At 38.6% G+C, this 20,311-nt stretch overlaps 1 protein-coding gene across 1 annotated transcript in view; it reads right to left on the reverse strand.

The window, feature by feature from the left end:
* Window positions 1-3,436: 3,436 nt before the first annotated feature.
* Window positions 3,437-20,311, reverse strand: part of LOC101736620 (collagen alpha-1(IV) chain) — a 29,806-nt gene continuing 12,931 nt past the window's right edge. Inside the window, exons 2-15 of the mRNA XM_038010612.2 lie at window positions 13,998-14,183; window positions 13,880-13,924; window positions 13,052-13,336; window positions 12,719-12,967; window positions 11,845-12,628; window positions 10,702-10,962; window positions 10,158-10,380; window positions 9,171-9,286; window positions 8,290-8,690; window positions 5,453-7,523; window positions 4,948-5,125; window positions 4,731-4,845; window positions 4,357-4,577; window positions 3,437-4,095 (exon numbers count right to left, since the gene is read on the reverse strand). Of these exons, the coding sequence (XP_037866540.1) occupies window positions 3,903-4,095; window positions 4,357-4,577; window positions 4,731-4,845; window positions 4,948-5,125; window positions 5,453-7,523; window positions 8,290-8,690; window positions 9,171-9,286; window positions 10,158-10,380; window positions 10,702-10,962; window positions 11,845-12,628; window positions 12,719-12,967; window positions 13,052-13,336; window positions 13,880-13,924; window positions 13,998-14,183 (5,328 nt within the window). The 3' untranslated portion in view covers window positions 3,437-3,902. The remainder of the gene's footprint in view (window positions 4,096-4,356; window positions 4,578-4,730; window positions 4,846-4,947; window positions 5,126-5,452; window positions 7,524-8,289; window positions 8,691-9,170; window positions 9,287-10,157; window positions 10,381-10,701; window positions 10,963-11,844; window positions 12,629-12,718; window positions 12,968-13,051; window positions 13,337-13,879; window positions 13,925-13,997; window positions 14,184-20,311) is intronic.

Genomic DNA, 20,311 nt, shown 5'->3' on the forward strand with positions numbered 1-20,311 from the left:
ATGTAGTAAAAAGCGGTTATTTCAATACTACAAACAGACACTAATTTTATTTATATGTATAGATAACAGCACTGCAACGACGTGGCATTGATCCAATAAATTTCATACATTTTTCTAGGGGAATTGAATTTCATGCTTCAACAAATCCTTCATAAATGCACTTATTAGTTCGTTTTGACTGGTGTTACGTAAGCTTGACGCACTGGAAATGTGGTGTTTGAGACGTCTCCTTAGAATTCCGACCACTTCGAGCATCCCACTTTCGAATAGGCGCGTAAACACCTCCGCTATTCGCCCATTATCATGTACGACTAACCCATACCGTGGGCCCCGAAGGTCAAATACTTAGGCGTCACCTTCGACAAAGGGAGGCCATTCCGCCCCCACATAAAGACTGTACGCGACCGAGCCGCGTTCATACTAGGACGCCTCTATCCAATGATTTGCAAGCGAAGTAAATTGTCCCTTAGAAATAAGAGTGGTTTTCCAATTACAGCACAAGAGCGCATTATGCGGCATAATGCTCAACGTTGAATGTACCCACTACTGCAACGCTTCGCACAATCGACCACTCTCAAAAGTACTGCTCTCGCGTGATACCCGCAATCGATACCGACTCAGTGACAGAAAATTGACAAGTGTTTTTTCTTTAAGTTGGCATTGATCGAAATTTTGTTTATATTATCGTTAGTAATATTATTGAATGTTGAAAAAAATTGTAAGGCTTTCATTTCGTCGTAGTTTCTTAGAAATAATCAATGTTAATTAAAACTGTGCTAACTTAGCGCACTCTGCTGATGCATTTGAAAACTAATTCACGTTCCAATTAAGCTTCAGCATAATTCGGCATTGTGCGTCAGTGAGTCGCATTATGCTCTGTAATTGGAAAACTACCTATCTGACGAAGGGCTCGGCGAGTAAATTAACCCACAGACACAGCCCACTGAGTTTCTCGCCGTATTTTCTCAGTGGGTTGCGTTTCCGAACCGGTGGTAGATTCTGCGAAGCACGGCTCTTATTAGGGTTTGTATTAACAACATCGTCAGGTTTGAGCCCCATGAGTTCTCCTACTAGCCCGGTGAATCTGACATGGTGTCTCTAGACTCTAGACCATCAGCTAAGGTAGGAAAAAAAAGTCAGAATTCCGTGGACCGCGTACCGTACCAAAGATTCGATCCTGAAAGACCTCAACATCAAGGAGAGACTATCGTCAGCAATCCAAATACGTATTCTCAAGTTCTTCGGGCACATCCCTCGTAATGAGGATTCCATTGAGCGGTTGGTGGTTTTTTACTGGTGGTAGGACCTCTTGTGAGTCCGCACGGGTAGGTACCACCGCCCCGCCTATTTCTGCCGTGAAGCAGTAATGCGTTTCGGTTTGAAGGGTGGGGCAGCCGTTGTAACTACACTGAGACCTTAGAACTTATATCTCAAGGTGTGTGGCGCATTTACGTTGTAGATGTCTATGGGTTCCAGTAACCACTTAACATCAAGTGGGCTGCGAGCTCGTCCACACATCTAGGCAATAAAAAATAAAAAAAAAATAAAAAAACAAGGGAAAGTCGAGGGCAAAAGATTTCCGGACGATCTCCAACACGATGGACTAACCTCATAAATTCTGTGGCTAGTCTAAAATGGATATACGCTGTTCGCTAAGGAAACATTTTACTGGCCGTGTGTTTAGGGTTGTTGTTATGTTAAATTATTAGCCTAGTTAACGCGTCACAACTTTTATTGTTGTCCATATTTGAACAAAATAAAATTCAGATTAAATTTTGAATGGCCGCCAAAATAATAGATAAAGCCAAGAAAGAAAAAAAGCCAATCCACTTTCAAAAAAAGAACGAGCTAGGGATGCTTCTTTAAAACGTTTCTAATTAGGTGTCCGAGCGGCCAGAAAACAGAAAATAAACTTCTATCACAGAAATATTATCAAGATTGATTTATTTCTGTGACTCTTACATACTTGTGGAAGACTCATAAGTAAGATATGTTTTATATTTTATACATTTAATAAGTTTTTTATTTGAGTGGCTATATTGAATGTGTATATTTTTACGAACGTTACGTTACGTTGAAGTTGTACTTTCTTTAATCATAGGAAGTGTTTTTAATTAAATTACCACCACTGTATGTTGAAAAATATACATATATAGATAATAAACACCCAGACAAAGAACATACAAACGTGTTCATCACTCGAATGTTTGCCCACTGTGGGAATCGGATCCACGACCTTCGGCGCAACAGTCCTGCAGACCCTCGGTGCAACTATACCACCGAGTCAGTCAAATAATCCCATAGACACAACCCACTGAGTTTCTCGCCGGATCTTCTCAGTGCTGCTCTTGTTAGGGGTAGTGTTAGCATTTTTCTCAGGTGAGCCCGTGAGCTCACCTACCAGTCCGCGCGTAGTTCGAATAACCGCTTAGGCTACCAACAATTAGGTAGGAGAAACAAAAATTATATAATTCAAATGATTTCGCTTTCTTTTTTTATACGTGTGTAAGAATTCGGCAGAACTAAGCGATAAAATACACTTTTTGTTGGCTCTGTTACAGTTTCACTGATTTTTTTAACGGAATAGTTGAGATATTGATTAAATATTTTACCTTTACCTTTACATTATTATCATTATGAATCATTTAGGTAACATAATTTGGTGAAATAATATAAAATGTGATTATTATTACTAAATCGACTGGTTTGATGTGTGGCCAGCGACATTCATAAAAATATGTATCAATAACGCAGTTTTACTTTTATTAACATTAATCCCGGACTTCGTGTCGCTTATAGTACTAAGCATCTTGGGTAGAGATTTCTACGGCGACCTCTAACTGAAATTCTAACCCATAAATACAGACAACAGATGTAAAGTAATAACCATTGGTTAATAGAAATAGCAATTTATTAAAAATTTGCTATCCGGTCTGGTCTGGTAACGGTACTGTATGTGTCGCACCATGGGCGGTCGCCCAACCGCGCCCTACTCTAAGGCCAGTACTGCTCGGACTTTGCATTTTTTGCAAATTTTTGGAGTTTCGAATTTATTTCATGGTTAACCATATCATATAGATACTTAAAAGTGGATGTAGTTGTATGGACTCGAAGACCGTTTGCTCCCTGGAGTTAGTACTCCGTACATTCGTCATCAGTGCTTGAGGTAATTTTTATTATAACATCAACGTAAGCAGCGAGCCGTTTATAGGAAAGAGGTTTTTTTTTTTTTTTTTTTTTTTTATTGCCCTTGTAGGCAGACGAGTATTTCAAACATTTAGCGATGACGAAGCGAAACGTGACAGGGATTCACCAGTTTTATAAAAATATGAATAGTTTTATATGAATTACAAATAAGTGTAGATAAAAATTAGGCATGTGTTAAAATAAAACTATTAATGGTGCAATAGTTGTTTTTAGGAAAAGAAAGTAAACATTCTGTATAACTCGATTTATTGAAGTTCATACAAGTAGCTAAATACTATTATTTACAATAATGTGTCCTTAAAAGAATAATAGCTAGTAGCCTTGCATTGGCTATTTATTCCATAAGGCAGTTCATAATTAAACTACATTTATTGGCTATTTCGTTCTTTGTAATTTTAAACAAACACCGTTTCAAAATATTTTCTAACAGTATTAGGTATATTCGAATAACTATAATTAGTTATTTAGTAAAAGTACATAATTAAATTATAATTAATGGGGTGCAGATACTTATTAGGTCAAAACAACGAGTACTTAGTAAAAAATAACATTATAAAATTTTACATGTTCAACTTTAAAGGCAGTGATTTCAATCGGTATCAGTAACACACTTGTATTGTGTCATAGATAAATTAGAACATTGTTTTACATGAAATATGAAAAAAATAATTAAATTTACTCTATCTCAAAGATAGTTAATGTTTGTTAAACGAAGGTACCTTCCGCGAGGCGACACGATAACCTCTGCGGTGCCACCGTGGTACTCTGCCTGTAGGGCTTGGCCCACGGAAAGGTCGTCGTTGGGCGTTGGGTACAAAGCTAACATCACCGGTTCTCGTTGCGGTGCTATACGTCTGAGATGCCCATTGTCTCATGCACACCGTACATCTGCAAACAAATTGTAAAAAATTAGTCGTCAAGCCCAGTAAGTAGTGTTCTAGAATAAATGTATATTGCCAATGTATACACCTGATAGTGAATGGTCACTGTCGCTGATAGACATTAGTTAGTAGCTCTAAGTCACTGCTTACCGCGCGTATACCAATACCAAAGCAGTGATGCCACTATTACGAATGAATGAGCGTTATATTTCAAGGTCGTTTTTAAATTCCTTATGCTTTATAGTTCTATATATTATAAATACTTTACCTGCTGACTCTTGAGTCTTTATCAGTTTTTAATGTTTCCTGTATGGGTTTTTGGAACATCCAGTTGTCGTTTATTGTAGACAGCCAGTATGAGACAGCAGTAGCGAAATAGTTACAACGTCCGAGACCATTACATTCAATGAACGGTCGTGTCCTGAACTCTCGTAAGCATGAACCAGGTGAGATGAGGCTCTGTCCTGATGCGTCTGCGCCCGCGGTATGCTAAACACAAAAAAAACATGTACAAAAAGGTTTTAATAAACGTTTATTAAATATGTACCTCATTACCTAGCGTAATATGTACGTACAGTACGATTTAATAGGAAAATGTGTAATATACATTGCTGTTGCTACGAGAAAAGCATCTTAACTTACCATTAAAAAGCTGTAGCCCACCCACAACTCCTTCCATTTATCTGGACATGTCGGCACCTCACTGCTCTGACTGTGTATAGCGATTGTTCTAGTTGGAGCTTCGCATACTTGACATCTGAGTTAAAAATATATGTACATAATATTATATTTCAATAGCCGTTATATTCGTAGCTAAAAGTCTATAGAATCGTTACAAAGCGTAAAGTTTTATATTTACCGAGAAATATATGTGCCGACGTCTCTGGCTTGAATCGGCGTCATTGCCATGGGCATTGGTTCTGGAGTAGATAGCCAAAAGCTGTAGTCTTCTCGTTGGGCAAAGTCGCAAACATTATTTAGATTGCAAAACAAATACGGCATTGTGGAGAATTTACGGAGACAACTACCTGGAGCGCCTGTATTAAAAACACAACACCATATGGTAAGTTCCTTTTTTGAACGCCCTTGGGAAATTTTGTTTTTTAACAAAATTAGTTAGATGGTGAAGAGTTTTGCTGGTGATTATCACTATAACAACAAATTTAAAGTGTATGTGCAGTATGGAGGATAACATATACATGATGACTTAACGAATGGGTCTGACTTCGGTTTGATACTTCAGTGTTCTGACTAAATAAGTATGACTTAAACTATGACATAAAATTGATGTTTTTTTTATATAGGAAAAAAAAAGATTAAAATAAATTTCAGCTTTAGTGAAATAAAAGGCATCAATTACTTACCGAGATCTTGACCGTGAGCTTTTCCATTAGCGATTATATGAATTAACGAAAAGCCTTCCCAAAGCGGTGATGTTCCAGATGGACATTTCGGTATCAATCTTGTTTGTGAATGAACCGTGAAATAAAATCCTCTAGATTTGGGTATTGGAGGTGGAGGTGCTGGTGGACCGGGACGACCGACGCTGCCATGCAATCCAACGAAACCTTTAAGCCCTCGTTTACCTTTGATACCTTGTAGCCCTTGAGGGCCTGGTTCTCCAGGAGGACCTTGTAATCCTATTTCTCCCCTTTGCCCTTTGACACCCAGGTAACCATTTCGACCAAAAGACCCTGGGATTCCTGCTACACCATCCCGTCCATCAAATCCTGGCAATCCAACATCACCAGGTTGTCCAGGTAAAATATCTGATGGAAGCAGAGTATCTCCTTTGTCTCCTTCTATTCCTTGTAGACCGGGGGGTCCGATGAATCCAGCTTCACCTTCGTCGCCTGTCTCTCCTTTGACCCCGACTAAGCCTTGTTCTCCGTAAATTCCAATTCTTCCAGTTTCTCCGATTGTACCTTTTTCACCTTTTAATCCATTGTAACCAGCCAAACCCGGATATCCAGGTTGGCCCTTGGGACTAATGGCAAAACCTATTTCACCTGCATTTCCTTTTTCACCTTTTAATCCAGGATGTCCCTCCATCCCCCGCGGTCCTGGTATCCCTAGGTATCCTCGGCGTCCCGTAAAACCAGGCATACCACGATCACCTTTCGCTCCTTCATATGTTAATCCCGGTTGACCTGGTGTGCCTTCAGGACCATCTACTCCATATTCTCCTGGAGCTCCTTTTTGACCCATGGGACCAGGCCATCCTGGTAATCCGTCAATTCCTGCTTTACCTTGTTCGCCTCTTTCAGGAAATTCACCGTTTCGACCAGGTAAACCACGAGGTCCTTGGTCACCTCTTTCTCCAATGAAACCTGGAAGACCCTCGTTGCCGACCATTCCTTTGATTCCAACATCACCCTGCTCTCCTTTTCTACCAATATGTCCAGTATATCCAGGGTCTCCATATTCTCCTGGATTACCAGGAAGGCCGGGGAACCCAATATCACCAATGTCTCCTTTAGTAGCTGGTAGATAAATGGTTCTACCAATATCACCGCGATCACCCTTGATTCCTGTGGGGCCTATACGTCCTTGTGGTCCTTGAAAACCTTTATTACCAGGTAATCCCGGAATGCCGATTCGTCCAGGCTCACCATCCATTCCTCTGTCGCCACGGTCACCCTTTCTACCTGATGCTCCATATAGACCCTGCTGTCCTTTCGTACCAATTAATCCATTTTTACCTGCGAATCCATCAGTACCCGGCAAACCTTTTTCACCTGGTTCTCCTGTTTGCCCAGGGAAACCTTTGTCACCTATAGCACCTCTTGGTCCTTGGAAACCAGGTGTCCCTGAGAAACCTGTATCTCCTTTATCACCTTTAGTACCAGGCGGACCTCGTATGCTTAAACCAGGCATTCCTTGAGGACCCTTAACTCCTTTTTGTCCGGGTATTCCATCTCTCCCTGTATAACCATTTATGCCATGTTCACCGGGTTCTCCTTTTGATCCAGAAACCGCGTTATCTCCTCGGTCTCCTTTTGGTCCTTGATAACCATAAATTCCACGTTCTCCCTTTCCTCCTGGTAAGCCTGGAATACCTGGTTTTCCTGTTAAGCCTGGGTTACCTATATAGCCTTTAGGTCCTAGAGGCCCTACTAAACCATCTTGACCAGGCTCTCCATTAAAACCAGGAGCACCTTTATCACCTCGCTCTCCTGGCTTTCCACTGGCTCCAGGTAATCCCATTAATCCAGAAAATCCAGTGAACCCTATCGACCCAGGTACACCAGGCTCACCGCGACGCCCATATCTTCCTGAGTTTCCTTTCATTCCTTTAGGTCCTGTAAAACCTTGTAGGCCGTTACTTCCTTGTAAGCCTTGTGCACCAATAGGTCCCATCGGACCAGGTGATCCTGGACGTCCAGGTAGTCCAGGTGCACCTTGTATTATTATCCCGGGGAAACCTTTTCGTCCCTGTTAATGATATATTTTTTTAGTTTCAATATATAATAAGATTACAGAGTTTTCTTAATAATAAAATATCATTAGTTAGGTCGCCAAATTCATTAATTACCTAGTCACGTTGTAGGACAAGGATTTCCGTCCACCTAAGATGAAGGTTACTTATACCTACATGACAGGGTTTGGCGCTTCATTGTGTAGTATCACTAGTCACTAGTCTGATAATGTGCAGGTTTAATTTAACGGGTTTGTCGTTCACCTTGAGATATGTGCTTGAAAACGATGAAGAGATTTTCGTTTACACTATTACTTTATACCGTATTCGATGAGGAGTTCTCTGGAGAATTTTTCGAGATAAAGTCATTATTTCCTTTATACCAAAGTACCACCGGCCACCGGAGTTGAATCTTTCTACTTGAAACTTCTATTGGAGTCACTACTGGATCATCCACAGTGCGTTTAAAGAATCATATAAATTTTGTAACTATCCTGCTATTGAAGCATCCTCCACGATGTTTCTGTACGTTGACATAACCCTATTGAAATGGAGCGGTGACTATCCACCACTATGAGATGCAACATATGCTCGACTTTTTATAAGACATGAAACCTGCTCCGTTGTCGGTTGGCGAGGTAGTAAAAAAGAGTGACGCTATCATCTCAAACAATGATGACAAATCATGATAATTGGGGCTTGTGTATTTAGGTCAAACTACTTAGTAATAAATTGATTCACTTAAGATAACGCCTCAAAACAGTTATTTAAAAATTAACTAACCCGAGGTCCAGGTGGTCCATCAGGTCCTATATCTCCAGGCGCTCCAGTTACGCCTTTCTGACCTATAACTCCAGATCTTCCGGGAGTCCCAGGATAACCAGGCTCTCCATTATCGCCTCGTTCTCCGTTTATTCCGTTTGATCCTCTTTCTCCTGGCAAAGTTGCGTAGCCACCGTCACCACGCATACCTTTTTGTCCTTTTTGACCATCGCTGCCAAAGGGTCCCCGGTAACCAGGACTACCTGGATCACCGTATGGCCCAATGCTACCTTTTTCTCCACTAAATCCTTTGAAGCCCTTTGGTCCTTGTTGTGATGTACCCTGTATTCCAATATCACCTCCCATACCTGGGTACCCATCTGAACCCTGATCCCCTCGAATACCTTTTCTCCCGGGTACACCTTAAAGAATAAATATTTTTGTGATTTTTTTATAAATCCAATACAAATTATTCCTTTATTTAATGTGTAGCTACCCGGGCTTATAATGGTCTACCCAGTGTACACTCCTTTTTGAAGTGAAACTTCTTTAGGCGCATGAGGGTAAAAATTTTACAGATGTAACGTCACGCAGGTATGCAACGGAAGTGTCGAAATTTTTTAATACAGCCCCATCTATGAGATTTTTTAATACTAACGTGCGTATGAAACCTCTTGTAGTGAATTTCAATTTAGGATTATATGTGACGTTAAAATATCGATTCACAGAGGGCACTACCACATACTATAAAAGATGATTTACAATTATTTACTAATGACAAAATTTTACATATACTTAGACATTTAGGATAATTGTATTTTAATTTTTGAAGGTTCTAACACGTGTGAATTGCACACATGTTTCTTTTTTTATAATTAACATTCTGTCCTATTTAATATTACCATTGAAGCCAGGGTATCCTGGATATCCTTTTTCTCCTTTAGCATAAATGCCATCAATCAGTGATTCTCCAGTTTCTCCAGGTGGGCCAATTTCTCCCTTATCTCCTTCTTCGCCACTGAAAATACATTACGTTAAGTTTAATATTTATGTATATCCAAAGAGTGTATTTGGATTCGTGTATAACATTCGGATTGGCTTTACATGCTTAACAGTATATTGAAAATTTTAATAAAATATAATACAGTATGTCAAATATCTGTCAAAATAAATTAATGAGCTAGAAAGCCAACAATTTCTTTTTTATTTGTTAATGTTTGAAGTTCAAACCTACAAGGTTTTCCGATGAGAAAAAAAAAAGGTATTTACATTTCAATTGGTTTCAAATTTTATGATACACTCCCACATACCCCACCCGCGCGGCAGTGGGGTATGTGGGAGTTGAACCTCATTAAAAACTCCTGCCGCTCACAACTGGCGCCCTACCCCGGACCGGGCCGGAGCCCAGTCGGGGCTATTGAGACGGCGGGACAGGGTTGACGCAGAGCACATTACATCCATCCTGCCGTCCCACAGACGCCGGAACGGCGGCCGCCAGCGTCACGACTACCGATTCCCTCGGTCAGCGAGCCGAATAATAGATATCTTGAATATTATTAGTACCCGGCAGAACACCTACAGGGTTAAAATATACTATTTTTCAGAACTTTCTTGTTTGAAAACGGTAGTCTGGTTGTCAAGTACCTAACTTTTGATGCTACGGTATTTTCAAAGTTTTCTGTGTTTTTCCTTTTACATTGTAATAATTTCAGTTATAATATAAGTGAAGTACTTATTATCATTGTTACAATTTATTATTTATTTTCTCTATGGCTCCGATCTGATTATTCAAGGTGACCGACGGTACTCACTTTATATGTATGAAGCGGTGGAAAAGTGCAAAAAAAACAGTAACGATCTCAGGTAAATTTGTCGATAAGGAAACCTACGTTAAACCCATATCTCCTTTTTCACCGAAAAGAAAAGCCATCGGAATATCCGGAGTAGCTCCGGGCCGTCCAGGTACTCCATCCCTTCCACGGGATCCGTTTCTTCCAGGAGTTCCGGGTTGGCCGAAGTCACCGCGCACACCTTTGAATCCAGTGATTCCTGAATCTCCGTGAGGTCCTTGTCGACCAGTGTCCCCAGGAAAACCCGGTGGTCCGATAAAACCTAAGTTTTTATAATAATAAATAATTTGTTAAAATTTTAATTATCAATCTCTTTAATATATTCAATAATAAATTATCTTCTTGTTTACATAATATCGTGATCGGTAAAATGGATAATAAATAATAAGAAAAGTTTTAGTTTGAAAAAAGTTCGTGTTCTACAATTTGTTGCAAATTGTTAGAATTTTTGGAATAACGTCACTATTAATGAACACTTTTCCCCAATACGAGTAAAATTTTCTACTGAATAATTTTGAATAATTTTAGCCACTTTGTTTTTGATAACATTGAAATTATAATAATATAATAAGTCAACACGAACCTGGTTCACCGCGAGGACCGCGGTCTGCTACGGTTAAGGCATATGCAGGTGTATTCAAACGTCCTTCAGGTCCTTTTGGTCCTTGAGGTCCTGCCATACCAGCAAGCCCTTTATTACCCTTTGGCCCCTTTGGACCATTTATTCCAGGTATCCCTGGAGCTCCACGTTGACCACGAGGTCCTGGTAGGCCAACAAAACCTGGGAATCCTTGACGACCAGTAAAACCATCGTCTCCTTTCTGCCCTTTACTGCCAGGCAGACCTGTAAAGGAACCGAGGTACATCATCACCAAAACACGCGTAAACTACTTTTTTACAACAAAAATGACGAAGAAAAATTAACAAAAGGTTGTTGCTAACGCAGTTTGTTTTTCTGGTAGTTTTTTGCAAAGTGCCAACTATGATTTCCCGCCCCCACTCTTTTTGACAGACATAGAGCACACTTCCAACTCTAGATACTCTGGCTGGTTGTCAGGGCTATTAACGCTGGCTCTTTAAGGATCGATACTTTTGATCGTGCATGCCAATATCATATTGCCAATTCATTCGCATAATAATATAGATACATGCCAGAGTGCATGCATAATTTACCAACCAATTTATGCATGATTTAGGAAGGGCAACCAAAATTTGTTTCTGAAGTAGATCTGTGGGGCGGGTTATGAATCAATATTAAAAACAAAAGCGTGCGCGTTAATTGCGCAGAAAGATTCTTTATTATAGCGTCATAATTTCAAGAATTATGCCTGTAACCTTCTTAAGTTAATTGGGTTTTCGGGATTGAGATTTCGTGGGATATTTATTTACGTAGTCACCTAAAAGGCATTCTAATGTTGGATTCTAAAACTATCATAGCATTAAAAAAAGCGAGAAGATGTTTTTTACTACAGCAACATCGGCTACCGAAGGACAGCTCATCTTTATAGTTAGTAAAGAGTAAAGTAACAACTACAACATGCTCGTTTTCAGAGATATTTTTGCCACGTATCACCATGTTATTCTTCAATCGTGGTTTGAGAGATGAGGCTAATAATTATAATTTTAGTTTCTTTAATCAAAATGAGTTGATGGTTATGAATTCTTAATTCTACCGATATAATTGGAAAATATAATTTCATATTATTTTCACAAAATATATATTTACCCGAAGGACAAAATGGACAGTCATCTCCATGTTCTCCTTTTAGACCAGGCGATCCAGGACGACCCGGATTACCAGGGCTTCCAGCTATTCCAGGTCTTCCGGGTGGGCCTCGATCACCCGGCGGTCCAGCACCGTAAACGCCCCTGCCAGGATATCCTGCTGGTCCGATTGCACCTGGTTCACCCCTGTCACCCCTTAAACCTGGAATGCCATCTATTCCTGGGGTGCCCTCTTCACCAGGTTCCCCAATTACTGTGTTTCCTTTAAAACCTTTAGGACCAACAGGTCCTTGTATTCCTGGATATCCGTTAGGGCCACGTGGGCCAGGCAGACCTTTAAAACCATCATCTCCGGGTTCTCCCTTGGGCGATATACCTGGAGCACCTTGTGGACCAGGTAGGCCTTTAGCTCCTGGTAGCCCTGGTGGTCCCATTAAGCCAGGCTGGCCAACTGCACCGTCTAATCCAGGTGCTCCCATAGGCCCGACAAAGCCAACTGGACCTTGTGGACCCATCGAACCTGGTAGTAAAGGTTCGTTTAGTGTCTCATCGAATATTCCAGGTTCTCCGGAAAAGCCTTGCGGGCCAGGATTTCCCGGTCTTGCATCTTCTCCACTGGGTCCTGTTAAACCATTCGCACCATCCGGTCCCGCATATCCAGGAGCACCTTTAATGCCTTTTTGTCCAGGCGGCCCTTGTGGTCCTCGGTGTCCAGGCTTGCCCCGAGGTCCGTCGTCACCCTGATCTCCTTTGTAGCCTTGTAGTCCATTAGGTCCATAAGTTCCCTATTAAAGAATTGCTTTTGTTGTACTAAATCAAAACAATTTTTTAAATAAAATCTCAAAATTATGAATGTGGAACACTTCAATGCTTACCCTTAGACCCACAGAACCTGTTTCTCCTTTAATTCCTTTTACACCTTGCTGTCCACGTAATCCTTTTTCACCTTTTGACCCCCTTGTTATTGAAATGTTGTACTCTCGTACTTCATCGACAATTACTAGAGAGGCAGGTCTTCCTCTATCACCAACATTGCCTTGATCTCCCTTTTCTCCAGCTGGTCCTATGACATCTTCACCCAAGTCGCCACTATATCCAGGTTCTCCTTTTAAGCCCATTGAGCCCTTGAATGCAAAATTTCATTGTGATATAAAACAAGGCATTAATATAGAGCTTAAGAAATTAAATAATTAAAATCACTAACTTACTTGATCACCCTCGTCTCCGGGTAGACCACTGTCTCCTCTCCAACCCTGGGGTCCAGGAAGTCCATAGCTACCTGGTCTACCACCATCTCCTTGATCTCCTTTTGCACCTCTTGAGTTAACTCCACCTTCTCCTGCCAAGCCTTGAAGGCCTTTTTCTCCGTAAGGTCCTGGAATACCTCTATCACCAGGTGGACCTTGTATACCGGGAACGCCTTGAACTCCATCAATACCACTACAGCCGTCCAATCCTGGGAATCCAAATACTCCTTCTAACCCAGGCAGACCCTTTAAAATTAAATAAATTTAGATAATATCGTATTCAAACTCATTTCCAATTAAACAAGGCATTTGAACATGCAAATGACTCAGAAGAAATTGTAATATTCATTGAATCAAGTTAGGGTAGTTCTCTGTATCCAAGAATATTGCATGTCAAGACGATTTTTTCCATGGGCTATATATTATTTTCATAATCAATAAAAAAAGCTCAGCTTCTCACTTGATAACCAGCCATTTTTTTTTAATATTCATGATATGATAATTATGATGAAAGCACATTTGTTTAATATCACCGACTTTTAATTTTTTGTCAAGAACACGTGTTTTAAAAAAAAGCTTCATAAGCTTTCTCCGTATTTTGGGCGTACCTACTCCCGTTAAATGGAGAATGCTGACTACCTCTAAAAAGTAATCTACTGAATAAATGTGTCTTGTTTTCAAATCAGATTACAAAAAAAACAGTTTTAAATAAAAAAACACCAACTGAATTAAACTGTCTCCTTCTTTTTAATAAGAAGTTATTACTTCGTACAAAGTGTGAATATATACCTGTGGTCCTTCGTCTCCTCGTCGGCCATAAGATCCTTCGGTTCCCTAAAAGTAAAGCTTATTGTTAGTTTATGTCAAAGTTTTGTAACAGAAGTTTTAAGGAAGTGAGAAATCTTACTCGTTCTCCTTTGTCCCCGAAATCGCCGCGTTCTCCCCAGTCTCCCGGCACACCGGGTAAACCAATTCTTCCTTCAAGTCCATCTGCTCCGTAGTCCCCTTGAAGGCCTGGGATGCCCGGAGGGCCTATGCTTCCTTGATCTCCTTTTATTCCACGACAATCACACAGAGTCTGATTACAGACCACCTATTAAAATATACAAATTAGTGCATGGTTTTAAATACATAGTATTATAAGAAGCAATAATTAATAATGAAACATCTACATAGCATCGTCCTTCAGCTACAGGACACGTGTTTGTTTCGCAGCTGACACGGGTACGACGGTGGTGCCACCTTTTTCGGGTTTATAAAATCTCGTCGGAAATTACAATATAGGTATGTATAAATACAAAGATTTAGTCGTAAGTGTTTTTCTGTAAAAAAGCACTTGTACATAATAGTATCGATAATTTCCAACATTCGGATTCGGAAGCAATCAATCGAACAACAACAGTACTTTAAAAATACATATTAACATTAATTTTTTTCAACTAGTTCATTCTGATATTATTTTTATCACCGGAATAGTTTGGAGAATATATATGTACATAACAGCTCTAAACATGATGTCAGCAAAATATTGCATCATCGTTTCATATGTTCCAATTTATTACAATTCAGAAACACTCTTAAGTTTGTTAGATGGGATATTGTGTCAATATGATGAACTAATACGGTTTAATGTATTATTTTAAAATTAATAATAATTGATTGCACCCCTCCTATTTCTGCCTTGAAGCAGTAATGCGTTTCGGTTTGAAGGGTGGGGCAGCCGTTGTAACTAAACTTGAGACCTTAGAACTTATATCTCAAGGTGGGTGGCGCATTTACGTTGTAGATGTCTGTGGACTCCAGTAACCACTTAACACCAGGTAGGCTGTGAGCTCGTCCATCCATTTAAGCAATAAAAAAAATCGCCTAATTAAACCGACTAAAGAATTTATCCCGAACAATTAAAATCTTTTTAAGCAACTATTTAAATTTCAGAGTTTAAAAATTATGCGACAGCACCATCTTCGAGCCACTTTAACAATCTTCCTTTCAAAATACCAGCATTGTCACCTCATTTTATCTGAACATTTAGACGTGTCAAGGGAGTTTTTTAAAAAAAAAAAATTATTTCTTAGATGTGTGGACGAGCTCACAGTCCACCTGGTGTTAAGTGGTTACTGGAGCCCATAGACATCTACAACGTAAAATGCGCGACACACCTTGAGATATAGTTCTAAGGTCTCAGTATAGTCACAACGGCTGCCCCACCCTTCAAACCGAAACGCATTACTGCTTCACGGCAGAAATAGGCAGGGTGGTGGTACCTACCCGTGCGGACTCACAAGAGGTCCTATCACCAGATTAACGTAAGGTATGCAAAAATGGGATTAAAATAGTAAAATTTTAAGTCAACAATTACAAAATGCTCTGACTTAGGGTCAGGCATAAAACAATCGCGATAAAATTGATGAAAATAATACACGACGGTGTGTACCATTTGAAATGCATTAAACCGCATAACTATACAAATGTGGATGCTCGTTCTCAGAAATAAGAAATAGGACTCCATCACCATTTATTAAAGCGCCAGTAACTAGTAACATATCAATTTTCCGTTGACAACATCGCTAAATTTGCTCGACGACGCAATGTAATAATATCACTTGTCGCACACGTCACCGATGACTATTGAAAAAATTGAAGATTTATTATTCTGAGATTGAAGTATTAATAATATGTAGCTAGCGCATTTTTTAATCAATGTTTTATAACTTCATGCTTAATTACATTAACACAGACCTAAATTAAAGCATTTTAGAATGTATTTTGCAATTTTTGAGCGTGTTCGCAGATGAGACGAGTGGGTGGCGCGTCGTCTACTTCTTCCTACTGAGCACTATGCCATTGTACGGCCTGTTAATTCATTTAGTTTTTTGTAAAGTATTTGAACAAACATACTAATTTTGTTGTAATGATTAATGTTGACAAAAAAAGGCAAAAACTTGTTAGAAAACGCTGAATTCTCAGATATTTTTAAAAAGTTCCAGATCTTTACAATAACTGTCTCATAATAAAAATATTGGGTTTGATTTTAAATATTGATCGAGATACCTTCCTATTTAAATTTAGTAAATACGAAGGAGCAGTTTCGGTAGATGCATGACTATTTTTAAAGCTGATTAACTTTTATTCGAAACAAATTTGAAAAGCATATTTGGTCATTACACCTATTAAATAACATTAAGTTTTTAGTTTTCAGGCCAATATTCAATGCCATGAAACCACATAATACATTCATTATCAGGCCACACACATTTTAAGCAATGAGCTGTCGGATATAATACATGATGACATTATATGGGAACATGCGATTATAGAACAGTTGAGTCATTAATTGCAATTCAAGGAACATATTGGATAAACAATCAGTAGTGTCCAGAGCGATAATGGCCATTCGCACATCCCGCGCCTCCCCTCGTACCTTACATACGCTGCCGCAGGGTATACATTTATACATAATATGTGCATTAATGATACTTACAACATTGTATTATGTGCAATCAATTCACTACTGATTATTACGCAGTTGCATAAAAAAAATTTTCAAGCGAAATTTTTCATTTGTTACTTAATTGTACTTATGAGATACAGATATATTATAAATAGTTTGTCATACAAATATAACTTCGAAAACAGTAATCCGGCCTTTTCTTTTATTCTTATGCCTCGAGCCATTGAAAACCTATCGTCATGAGATAGTAGTATCTTTTTTTAATTTTTTATTGCGGGTGAATGAGCTCACAGCCTATTAAATACTGCTTCGCGGCAGAACCAGCCACGGTGGTGGTACTTACTCTTTCGGGCTTATAATATACCGTACCAACAGTAATTTCGTTAATTACAATTTTCTAAAATCTGTGTATTAGTGAGAGTTAGCTCAAATACTTGTAATTCCATTTTTATATGTAGTTGATAGCAGTGTAGCGTACGTTCCGCATGTTGGTGTGTAGTCATCATGTACAACAGCAATAATATCAGGGGCATTGCAAAATCTAGCGCCGAGGATTCTTTTCAAACCTTGGTTGAAGAAGAATATCATAGCCTGGAGGCACACCGTGGACAGAAGTTCATTCAGAGCCAGACGGTGCGTGGCAAATATGACCTTTTGGATTACACTATAGACTAACGTTGTGATTCCAGTTAATATTAATGATCTATGCCCTGGCGGAGGGTGGCGAAATGGTAATAGAAAGTAGACGCGGAGACCATCCTGTGAATATGATATATCTATAGCTCTCCATAAATACAACGTGAATGTTTCCTAAAAAAATTTAAATACTTTGTAATTACTATTTAATATTATTTGATACGCAGCATCAAAAAATTGTATCGTATTAACAATAAATCTTTTCGTACACCTTTTATTCAGATTCAGACAGTCTTGGTAGTTAGATATAATACTACTAGGATTTTACGTAGGTAATATTAACAAAACGCTGTTTTCAATTAGTATTCATTCTTATTGAAATTCTATGAAAAGCTGTTATCGTTGTAAGTTATCGTTAAATGTGTCAAAAGAAAAAAAATAGAGCGGACCGCCGAAATTTACGAGCATTCGCCGGGATCTGGTGTCCTCTCTTCGTTTGGTAGCTTTTAAAATTAGTTTTGCTTATGAAATGCAATTTCGTTTTTACATTACTGCGTTTTGTCGACAGCATGATAATTTAAGACGAATAATATTCAAAATAACATAATAATCTAAGGACATTAAAATAAATTACAGATTTTTTTTAAAACATCATTGTGTCATGTGCGCTGGATTTTTATACTTCCATCCATGCTTTTCATTTAGATATTTAATATCTAAATGGGGTCAGTTCTTTACAACTGCATGTATTTATTCCCGCATATATACTATTTATCCAACGGTATACGGTTTATCCAATATATTTGATGCAACTTTAAAACCGATTGCATTGTAGGCTGTCTTCCCGCTATAATTCAAAATAACATAATAATCTAAGGACATTAAAATAAATTACAGATTTTTTTTAAAACATCATTGTGTCATGTGCGCTGGATTTTTATACTTCCATCCATGCTTTTCATTTAGATATTTAATATCTAAATGGGGTCAGTTCTTTACAACTGCATGTATTTATTCCCGCATATATACTATTTATCCAACGGTATACGGTTTATCCAATATATTTGATGCAACTTTAAAACCGATTGCATTGTAGGCTGTCTTCCCGCTACAATTTGTGGAATTGGGTCTTTTCTTGGTTGTCGAAAGTCAGCCATATCACAAAACCTCCGACAGCCAGACCTCAATATTGATATGACGCTTTAAATGTTTAATGCATCGATGAAACTCAATAACAAAATACCTAAAAACTATAATAATGTACTATTAGTTTTATTTGACTGAATTTCGTACTCAAATATTTAGAAAGTTAAAGACAATTCCAAAACTAGCATTTTTGGATTTTAATGGATGTATGTAATAGCCAAACCTTAGCCACAAATCGATTCAACTTTACCACAGAATTCAGAATACAATCTAGCACGCTCACCGTCTCTGTGAACTGCAAGCAACTGCATTTAAATTTAGAGCAAGGGATATGGCCGTCCGTTTAACTAGCTTTTGTTACCGTACTGAAACTATTGACCTATTTCTCATTGCTGGAAGTAAGTAATAACTTTCAGTATTGGGCTCGCGGCTATTAAATAACTCGCGAGTTACTGACCGCGCATTGCAACGCGGCGTGCGTGGTTCGAATAATTTAATTAAACCTATATTATTTCAAGGAAAAAATAATAGAAAGACACAATTTTGTATATGTTAGTGATTTATACGAATTTGAAAAGCATTGGTAGATTGGCTATACGCGTCTTCAGACCAGAACACATTTAATTCATGGCATAAATACATCGGACGATAGTTAACCTACGCGTGAACTTGTAATAAAATCTACCAGAACTGAAGTAAGGAACCCAAAATTAGGGTTGGAAAGTATGAGAAGGAAAATATGTGAATACTTATATGGAATAATAATAAAAATTATGCTCAATTGTTAGTTCTTTAAAGATTTTGATACGATAACCGTATTGAGTTATTTTTTCTTTAATAACTTCTATAAATTGATTTTCAGAAATCACGTTTACTTATGAAAAAGAATCGGAATATAGTGTACATTATTATGTGACCACTAAAACCAGGGGGCCCTAAGTTCGATTACTCTTCTATGCAATAATTAAAAAATAATACGTAAATCAAACATCGCAATCATTCTTAATGCAGCACAATTCTAAAATACGTGTAGTTAATGGTACGGTGCGCTTAAACACCGATAAGCACCACAAGAGCAAATATAGACCATTACAGATTGAGGAACATTAAACCTACTAAATATGAGATTTAGGTAAGAAAACTGTACGGAAGAGAAAGGAAGTATTCTTTTAAAATTTAAGGATTTTTTTGGGGACAAATTATGCATTAGACAGCTCTGTATAGCTCTACATAGCGATGTTTTAAGTCGTTTAAACGGTTCATCTAGTCTTAACTGGTTACCGAATCTTATAAATATCGATATTAATCATACAATATTTTTATTAATCAAACAAAACACACAATACATCAATGAGGTCGAAATCTCTTTTGTGGTTCCTGGAGCTCATAGAAATCTACAACGTAAATGCGCCACCCACCTTGAGATATAAGTTCTAAGTTTGAGAAAAAACAAAAAAAAAAGCCCGCTGAGTTTGTTTCGCCGGTTCTTCTCAGGACTGTGGCTTTTTTTGGAACCGGTGGTAGAGTTAACATTTTCATTTATATTTCGACATTCAACAAGTGTGTTATGCTGACATCCAAATTGAAATAAATTATCAGTATAGTTACAACGGCTGCCCCACCCTTCAAACCGAAACGCATTACTGCTTCACGGCAGAAAATAGGCAGGGTGGTGGTGCCCGCGCGGACTCACAAGATGTTCTATCACCAGTAGTTACGTAAATTATAATTTTGTGGGTTTGATTTTTTTGTCCTACCTACGCCGAAAGTTCGGTTTTCCTCCCGCTGTACAGGGAAGAAAGTGTAACTTTTCCTCCCTGGGTACTGACAAGTGCGAATGTGCGTTAGTGTCTACGTCTGCTCTCACGCACCTAAAATTCTCCGTCATGGTTGTGCTCGGGTAATTTGCAATATTGTGTTTAGTGTAAAAGTGAAATAAACAAAATGCAATAAAATTTAATAGTGAAGTATTAAACAAAGATGAGTTC

The sequence above is a fragment of the Bombyx mori genome, chromosome 4 (genome assembly GCF_030269925.1).
Source record: "Bombyx mori chromosome 4, ASM3026992v2".
Classification (NCBI taxonomy): Eukaryota; Metazoa; Arthropoda; class Insecta; order Lepidoptera; family Bombycidae; genus Bombyx; species Bombyx mori.